The 9,207-nt window shown below is 45.6% G+C and overlaps 2 protein-coding genes across 3 annotated transcripts in view; one reads left to right on the top strand and one right to left on the bottom strand.

The window, feature by feature from the left end:
* The window catches only part of osgn1 (oxidative stress induced growth inhibitor 1), a 194,437-nt gene that overhangs the window by 54,443 nt on the left and 130,787 nt on the right, over positions 1-9,207 (bottom strand). The gene's annotated exons all lie outside the window — the stretch shown is intronic.
* The window catches only part of LOC109936311, a 12,529-nt gene continuing 7,314 nt past the window's right edge, over positions 3,993-9,207 (top strand). The window contains exon 1 of one of the 2 annotated variants that reach the window (XM_020534926.2): positions 3,993-4,540. In XM_020534926.2, coding sequence (XP_020390515.2) covers positions 4,264-4,540 — 277 coding nt within the window. In that variant the 5' untranslated portion in view covers positions 3,993-4,263. Of the gene's footprint in view, positions 4,541-7,278; positions 7,422-9,207 lie in introns of those variants that run through there. The other variant, XM_048608123.1, reaches the window with a different exon arrangement.

The following is a 9,207-nucleotide window of genomic DNA, read 5'->3' as shown; positions in this document are numbered from 1 at the left end:
GGGGCCGCGGGGGGGTGGCCGCTGTCGGGGGAGGGGGCACTGTCCGGGGGGTGTCAGTGTCGGGGGGCAGGGTAACTGTCCGGGGGGGGGGCAGGTTGGGGAGGGGGACTGTCCGGGGGGGGGGGAGGGTCGGGGGGGGGGGGGGTCCGGGGGGGGGGTTCAGTGTCCGGGGCGGCGAGTGGTGGGTTTTGTGTTGAGAAGGTGAGGAAGAGGAGAGATTTGGTTGAGGTCTTTTCAAACTTCTTTGAACCAAAACATTTACTGAAGGGTCAAGAGCCAGGTGATTGGCAATGAGGGGTCAGCAGTGTATATAGATATCAGTGAATTTTTATTTTAAATCCATGAGTGGTTAGAGTTTGGGCTGTTTGGATATTGAATAGAGCTTCAGCAGTCACTTTGAGGAACTAGACAATTATAGTGGTGTGGCAAAAGGTAGGGAAATGGGACTCCTGGATGGAACAGATTCAGGATTGATGGCCTGAATGGCCTTTCAGCAGTGGATCTCAATTTGGATAAGTGTGAGGTGATACATTTGAGCAGGTCCAACAAGGTAAGAGAATACATGATGAACAGTAGGATCCTGTGAAGCACTGCAGATTAGTGGGACCTTTGTGTGTGGAAATACATCACTCCCTTAATGTAGAGGGACAGGTAAATTAGTTCAGTAGGCATATGGGATACTTGGCTTTTTTTGTTGCTGAAGCACAGAGTTTAAAAGTGGGGAGATAATGCTGGAACTGTATAAAATGTTGGTTAGGCCACAGAGTATTGTGTACAGCCCTGAATACACATTAATTGATGTGATATACAGAATGCAGAGGAAGTTTACTAGGGTGTTGCCTGGGAATTTTAGTTATGAAAAGAGGTTGGATAGACTGGGGTTATTTTCCTAGGAGCAGAGGATGACTGAGGTGGAAACGTGATTGAGATTGAAGGATGTAGATGGGGTAGGTACGAAAGAACTTTTTCCACTTAGTAGAGGGATCAATGACTAGATAGGCTGCAGTGGGCCATTTGGCCCATTGAGTCCACACTGACCCTCTGAAGAGAATCCCACCCAGGCCCACCCCCCTACCCTATCCCTGTAACCCAATATTCCCCATCCCTGTAACCCAATATTCCCCATGGCTAATCTACCTTGCCTGCACATTCCTGGATACTGTGAACAATTTAGCATGGCCAATCCATCTAACCTACACACGGAAACCGGAGCACCTTGAAAAAACCCACCCAGACATGGAGAGAATGTGCAAACTCTATACACAGTTGCCTGAGACTGGAGTCGAACCTGGGTCACTGGCACTGTGAGGCAGCAGTGCTAAGCACTGAGCCACTGTGCTGCCCGTTAAGCTAAGGGGCAGGTGGTTTAGAGGGTATATGAGGATTTTTTTATCCAGGGGGGTGGTGGGAGTCTGGAACTCACTGCCTGTAAGGGTGGTAGAAGCAGAAACTGTTCTCACATTGAAGAAGTATTTTGATGAACATAAGGCATAATGTCTGTTGGCCAAGTGCTGGAAAGTAGGATTAGAATTATTTGATGCATGTTTTTGACTGCAGATTTGATGGACCAAAGGTTCTTAGTCTTCGCTGTAGATCCCCATGACTCTGTGGCGGTATGACAGTGCTCATCAGTTATTTTATGACACTATTGACCAACCTTACTGAAACAAATTAACATTTTTTGGTTGTTTTGTGGAGCTTGGTGTGTGCAGATGAAAAACTGCATTTAAAGTCTTTATTAACGAAAACGGAAATTGCTGATAAAACCCAATAAAAACCAAAAGAACTGCGGATGCTGTAAATCAGAAACAAAAACAGAAATTGCTGGAAAAGCTCAGCCGGTCTGGCAACGCCTGTGGAGGGAAATCAGTTAAAATTTAGAGTCCAGTGACTCCTCTTCATGCTAATAGCGTCTCGAAAAAAATGGTGTTTATCTTGATTATGGTTTAGAAGGGAGATGGAGGTCAGAGAGAGGAAAAAGTTAAGCAGAGATATTTGATAATGGGAAGCAGAAGAAGAAAAGCTAGCTTGGTGATACTGGGAGCTATGAGTGGGTGAGAATGGGTTGGCTGTGCTGAAAGCAACCCATGTCATGACAGGTCATGGGGTGTGGGGGTGGGTAAAAGAAGGAGGTGTAGCAGGCTCTCCAATCATTGAATTCTGTATTGATTCCTGAAGGCTGCACTGTCCCCAAATGGAAAATGTGATGCTGTTTCTGCAGCTTGTGCTGAGCCTTACTGGAGCACTGCAGCAGGCCAGAGGAAGAAATGTTGGCCAGGGAACACAATGGTGTGTTGAAGTGGCAGGCAACTGCAAACTCTGGGTCAGCTAGCAGATGTCTCAGGCCTTGTATAGTAAGGAGGGAGGAGGTAAATGGGCATGTGTTGCATCTTCTGCAGTTTGCATGGGAAGATGCTATGGGGATGTGGGGAGGTGTTGGGAGGAGGAGCGGACCAGAGAACAGTCTCTGGAGGAACAGTCCCTGCGGAATGCTGACGAGGGAGGGATGGAGAATATGACTGGTGGTAGCATCCTCCTGGAATTAGCAGCTTATGATCCTTTGGATGCAGAGCCTGGTGGGTTGGAATGTGAGGACCAAGGGCGGCTTGTTGTGGGAGGGAAGAGAAGGGGTGAGGATAGAAGTGGGGTTATGGACAAAGTCTTCCATCGTTTAACTTTTTAGGATACCTGAGGATCTGAACTATCAACTGTTTTCATCTCTGTTTGAGTTTTGAGTCAGTAGTTTTTTTTCCTGAGGAAGGGTCACTCGACCTGAAACATAAACTCTGATTTCTGTCCACAGATGCTGCAAGACCTACTGAGTTTTTCCAGCAATTTCTATTTTTGTCCCAGTATTTGTTTGGTTTGTGTTAGATACAGAGTGTTTTAAACTGAAAGTAAAGTTCACTGTACGCTAGCCCCATCAACGACTGCCAGGGCAAGGACAGCTCAAGATTATATACAAAGAAAGAGATGTTTGTATCATAGATGATTGCCATGGGTGAGGTGTGGGAAGTCTGCAGGTTAGTTACTGTGGTGCCATTATTTAATAAAGATGGTAAGGGAAAGCCAGGGAACTATAGACCAGTGAGTCTGACGTCAGCGGGGGGGCAAGTTGTTGGAGGGGATTCTGAGGGATAGGATTTATGCATATTTGGAAAGGCAAGGACTGATAAGGGATCATGGCTTTGTGTGTGGGAGATCATGTCTCACTAACTTAATTGAGTTTTTTGGAGAAATGATGAAGGCAGAATGGTGGACGTGATCAATATGGACTTCAGTAAGGCATTCAACAAGGTTCATCATGGTAGACTGGTTAACAAGGTTGGATCACATGGAATGCAGGGAGAGCTAGCCATTTGGATACATAACTGGATCAAAGATAGGAGACAGGGTGATGGTGGAGGGTTGCATTTCGGACTAGAGGCCTGTGACCAGTGGTATGCCGCAAGGATTGGTGATGGGTCCGCTGCTTTTTGTTATTTATATAAATTATTTAGATGTGAATATGGGAGGTATAGTTTGTAAGTTTACAGACCAAAATAGGTGGTGTAGTGGACAGCGACGATAACCTCAGAGTACAATGGAATCTTGATCAGATGGGCTAATGGGCTGAGGAACTATGTAGGACATTGGTTAGGCCATTTTTGGAATACTGTGTTCAATTCTGGTCTCCCTGCTACAGGAAAGATAGTGTGAAACTTGAAAGGATTCACAAATAACTTATAAGGATGTTACCAGGATTGCAGGTTTGAGCTATAGGGAGAGGCTAAATAGGTCAGGATTATTCTCCCTGGAGTGTCAGAGCCTGAGAAGGGGAAGATACAAAAGGGACCTGAGGGGCAACATTTTCACACAGAGGGTGGTGTGTGTACGGAATGAGCTGCCAAAGAAAGTGGTGGAGGCTGGTACAATTACAACATTTAAAAGGTGTCTGGATGGGTATATGAATAGGAAGGTTTTAGAGGGATATGGGCCAATGCTGGCAAATGGGACTAGATTAATTTAGAATATCTGGTTGGCGCAGACAAGTTGGTCCAAAGGGTCTGTTTCTGTGCTGTACAATGCTATGACTCTAACTTACACACTCTGCCTCAGTGTACCTCAATCCCAGTCTCAGAAGAGCAATAACTGTGTTTTATTCACACTGAGTTTTGATGCACCCAGAAGAGAGGTCCTTCTGAGTATTTTGGGAAATCGTATAGACCGGGTCTCCCTCGTTCCACTGACAAGATTCTGAGGAACGGGCATTTTTTGTGGAGAATGGACTCGAGGGACGTGTGTGCTGGAGCTGAGAGTCTGGAGAGTCCACCGGAGATTGAGAGCTGTGATTCAGTGATGGTGTGGAGCTTGGAAGAGGCTGTGCAGAAGCAAGTGCTGCAGATTGGATCGAGTGCATGTGGTGCAACCGCGGTTCTTAATGCCCTGCAGGCTCTGGGATTTGACGTTTGCTCTGAAGTTGTAGAGAAGTGTGTCCAGACAAGGATGCGGAAGAACAATGCTCCCCTAGCTGAATACTTAATATCACGAAGTGTTGCAGGTGAGAGTCTTTTCCCCAGTTTACATTTTCCATTTCTTCACCTCCCCTGCTTCCGCTTCTCCACTCCCTCCTTTCTTCCTCTTTTCTGTCCCCAACCCCACCCTTTCTCACTGAAGCTGTCTCTTTTGTTAGATCATATATTCACTGAATCCCACAAAGTCTCTGATTCCTGACGGTAACTGCCATTTGAGGAGGATCGCAGACAGCATCAGGGTTTCCTGTGCCTGGTGGTCAGCCACAGCGTTCAGGAAGGTTAGGTGTTAGTCAGTAAGTTGAGGACAGTAAGGTTATTAAACCAAAAAAGGAAAACTAATACTTAGGAGAAATGTTGAAATAGGAATGTTCTTTCAAATTAACTCATGGGACATGGGCACCGTTGGCTGGGCCAGCATTTATTGCCTGCCCCTAGCTGCTGTTTATAAGGTGATGGTCAGCTGCCTTCTTAAACTGCTGCAGTCCATGTGCTGTAGGTAGACCCACCGTTCCCTTGGGGAGGGAGTTCCAGGGTTTTGACCCAGTGACATGAAGGAGCAGTGATGTATTTCCAAGTCAGAATGGTGAGTGACTCGGAAGGGAGCTTGCAGGTGGTGGTGTTCCCATGAATCTGCTGTCCTTTCCTTTCCAGAATATCTCCCTAGAAATTTCAATTGAATCCAGCAAGAAGGAAGTAGATGATGATTTGAAACGTGTAAATTTTGTTGGAGTGTTGGCAAGGGTAAAATAATAGAACTGGCTGGATAGCTCTGCACAAGCACCATGATCTGAATGGCCTTTTTCAGTGCAATAAAACAGAATTGTTACAGTACAGAAGGAGACCATTCAGTCCAACATGTCTGTACTAGCTCTACAAACAAGCATCATGACATTGTGGCATTCTCTCACCCTTTCATCATACCCTTGCACATTCTTTCCTTGTTAATAATCATTAAGCACCCACTTAAATGCCTCAATTGAACCTGCCCTTCCACAATTCCAGACTGTACATTGCAGATCTAGAATCTTAGGATCCCTATAGTGTGGAAGCAGGCCATTTAGCCCATCAAGTACACACTGACCCAGACCTGGAATAAAGGAAAGTAAAACCAAAAGTTCCTACATCACATTTATTACTTTAGCAAATGAAATGCTTGTCTCCTTGTTCTTGTTCCTTCTATGAGCAGGAACAGGTTCTCCCCATCTGCTCTGTTCAGATTCTCATGATTTTGAAAACTATCAAGTCTCCTTATGTAGGTACTTAGGAAGGTCCTGGGGTCAGGTATAGGCCATTCAGTCCCTTGAGCGTCGTCTGTTATTTCATTAAATCATTGGTGATCAAAGACCGCCATGCCTTTTACTTACCTTTTCACTGTGCCCTGTCTGTGATTCTAATCAGAAATCTAACAATCTGTACCTTAAATGTACTCAAAGACTCGGCTTCCACAGCCCCCTGGGGTAGAGAATTCCAAAGATTCATCATCTCCATATTCTTTACAAGGAAAACAGTCCTAAATTCTTCAATTCATCCTCATAACTGCATTATCTCATCCCTAGAACCATTCTCGTAAACCTCTTCTGCAGCCTCTCCAACGTGTTCACCTTCTTTCTAAATGCCCAGAACTGTACACAATGCTCAGACTGATGTCTCACGAGTATTCTGTACAAGGTCATCATCACCTCCCTGCTCTTATCCTCTACACCTCCTATTAATGTAGCTCATGCTTTATTAACTGAATAACTCTATAATTCTACCAATATTTTAATGATCTGAACAGTGCTACAATGGATAAGTAACAAAATTGTTTTCACTGAATCATGAATTTAATTCTGATTACTAAAGGAGGCACCTATGTGGCAGTTTTAACTGATTCTACATTTAATCTCCTTGAATGTTCTGCTGAAGGGGAAACTAAATGTGTCTCATTTTTAAACTGGTAAGTCTCTCAAACACATTGTTGCAAAGTGATGCCACAGTCCATACAGTTTGTCAGAGATAGTAAGAAATGCAGATGCTGGAGTCAGAGATAACACAGTATGGAGCTGGGGGAGCACAGCAGGCCAGGCAGTATCAGAGGAGCAGGAAAGTTGGCGTTTCCTGTCGGGACCCTTCTTCAGAAATGGGGGTGGGATTTGAGTTTGACATTTGCTTTCATTTCTGAAGAAGGGTCCCGACAGGAAACGCCAACTTTCCTGCTCCTCTGATGCTGCCTGGCCTGCTGTGTTCCTCCAGCTTCACACTGTGTTATCCCTTACAATTTGTCATTCTTGTTTTATATTTTCTTATCCCTTCTGAATGGTTTCTGTTATGATGATTTACTGTCACTTGTTCTCTACAATGAACAACACGGTAAAATACAGTGAAAAGCTTCAACTGTTGCCACAATCTGGCGCGTTTTGAATACTTCAAGAATAAAAAGACAAGGTCAAAGAAGTCCACCTTAGCTGTGCCGCCTCCACCATGAGTCCTGAGCCCTAGGCCAGCTGACCAATGACACCTGTGCTGCCACCTGCTCCAGACCCAGCACTGTCGGAGTCACCGCTCTTCAGGTGCCATCTCTTCGTCACTGGGCCCACCTCGCCAATGGATTGCCGATGCTGGATCCTGTGCTGGACACTCGCCCCACAACCAGGAACCCCGGTTCCGCTGCCACCACCACCTCACACATAACCAGGAGTTTCCACTCTGGGGCCCACCATAACCAGGAACCCCCAGCGCCGCCACTAGACACCAGACTGCCGCCTCGGCAAGAATCCCACTCTGGCCGCTCCCCTCTGCAATGTCACCCCTGGACCAACAGGAACAGAATGAAGAAAAAGACAGGAGACAAAACAGTTAATGAAAGAAGGGACGAATTGGCTGCACAGGAGCCCAAATGCTGCCTACCTTGCTAGCACGAACATCTTGGTAAGGCTAGTTTTACCACAAAGGATCTGCTTTGGGATTTGATCATGAGACATTGAGTACAGGGGATCCTGAATATAAATTGGGATTATGTATGGCAAAAATGCAACTTGTATCAAGACAACGTTTATATTGTGGAATTTTTCCCCATGAGAATGAGTGGGAGTTGAAGGGGGAGGGGAGAAGATAGAACATAGAACATTACAGCGCAGTAGAGGCCCTTCGGCCCTCGATGTTGCGCCGATCTGTGAAACCAATCTGAAGCCCATCTAACCTAAACTATTCCATTATCATCCATATGTTTATCCAATGACCATTTAAATGCCCTTAAAGTTGGCGAGTCTACTACTCTTGCAGGGAGGGCATTCCGCGCCCTTACTACGCTCTGAGTAAAGAACCTACCTCTGACATCTGTCCTATATCTATCACCCCTCAATTTAAAGCTATGTCCCCTTGTGCTAGCCATCACCATCCGAGGAAAAAGGCTTCCACTGTCCACCCTATCTAATCCTCTGATCATCTTGTGTGTCTCTATTAAGTCACCTCTTAACCTTCTTCTCTCTAACGAAAACAGCCTCAAGACCCTCAGCCTTTCTTCATAAGACCTTCCCTCCATACCAGGCAACATCCTGGTAAATCTCCTCTGCACCCTTTCCAATGCTTCCACATCCTTCCTATAATGCGGTGACCAGAACTGTACGCAATACTCCAAGTGCGGCCGCACCAGAGTTTTGTACAGCTGACCTCATGGCTCCGAAACTCAATACCTCTACCAATAAAACCTAACACACCGTACGCCTTCTTAACAACGCTATCAACCTGGGTGGCAACTTTCAGTGATCTATGCACATGGACACCGAGATCTTTCTGCTCATCCACACTACCAAGAATCTTACCATTAGCCCAGTACTCTGTATTCCTGTTACTCCTTCCAAAGTGAATCACCTCACACTTTTCCGCATTAAACTCCATTTGCCACCTCTCAGCCCAGCTCTGCAGCTTATCTATGTCCCTCTGTAACCTGCAACATCCTTCCGCACTATCCACAACTCCACCGACTTTGGTGTCATCCGCAAATTTACTAACCCATCCTTCTACGCCCTCATCCAGGTCATTTATAAAAATGACAAACAGCAGTGGCCCCAAAACAGATCCTTGAGGTACACCACTAGTAACTGAACTCCAGGATGAACATTTCCCATCAACCACCACCCTCTGTCTTCTTACAGCTAGCCAATTTCTGATCCAAACCGCTAAATCACCCTCAATCCCATGCCTCCGTATTTTCTGCAATAGCCTACCATGGGGAACCTTATCAAACGCTTTACTGAAATCCAAATACACCACATCAACCGCTTTACCCTCATCCACCTGTTTGGTCACCTTCTCAAAGAACTCAATAAGGTTTGTGAGGCACGACCTACCCTTCACAAAACCGTGTTGACTATCCCTAATCAAATTATTCCTTTCTAGATGATTATAAATCCTATCTCTTATAATCCTTTCCAACACTTTACCCACAACCGAAGTAAGGCTCACTGGTCTGTAATTACCAGGGTTGTCTCTACTCCCCTTCTTGAACAAGGGGACAACATTTGCTAGTCTCCAGTCTTCTGGCACTATTCCTGTAGACAATGATGACATAAAGATCAAAGCCAAAGGCTCTGCAATCTCCTCTCTAGCTTCCCAGAGAATCCTAGGATAAATCCCATCTGGCCCAGGGGACTTATCTATTTTCACACCTTCCAGAATTGCTAACACCTCCTCCTTATGAACCTCAATCCCGTCT

Source organism: Rhincodon typus, chromosome 19, assembly GCF_021869965.1.
Source record: "Rhincodon typus isolate 14 chromosome 19, sRhiTyp1.1, whole genome shotgun sequence".
Classification (NCBI taxonomy): Eukaryota; Metazoa; Chordata; class Chondrichthyes; order Orectolobiformes; family Rhincodontidae; genus Rhincodon; species Rhincodon typus.
This window is presented reverse-complemented; position numbering and strand designations above follow the sequence as displayed.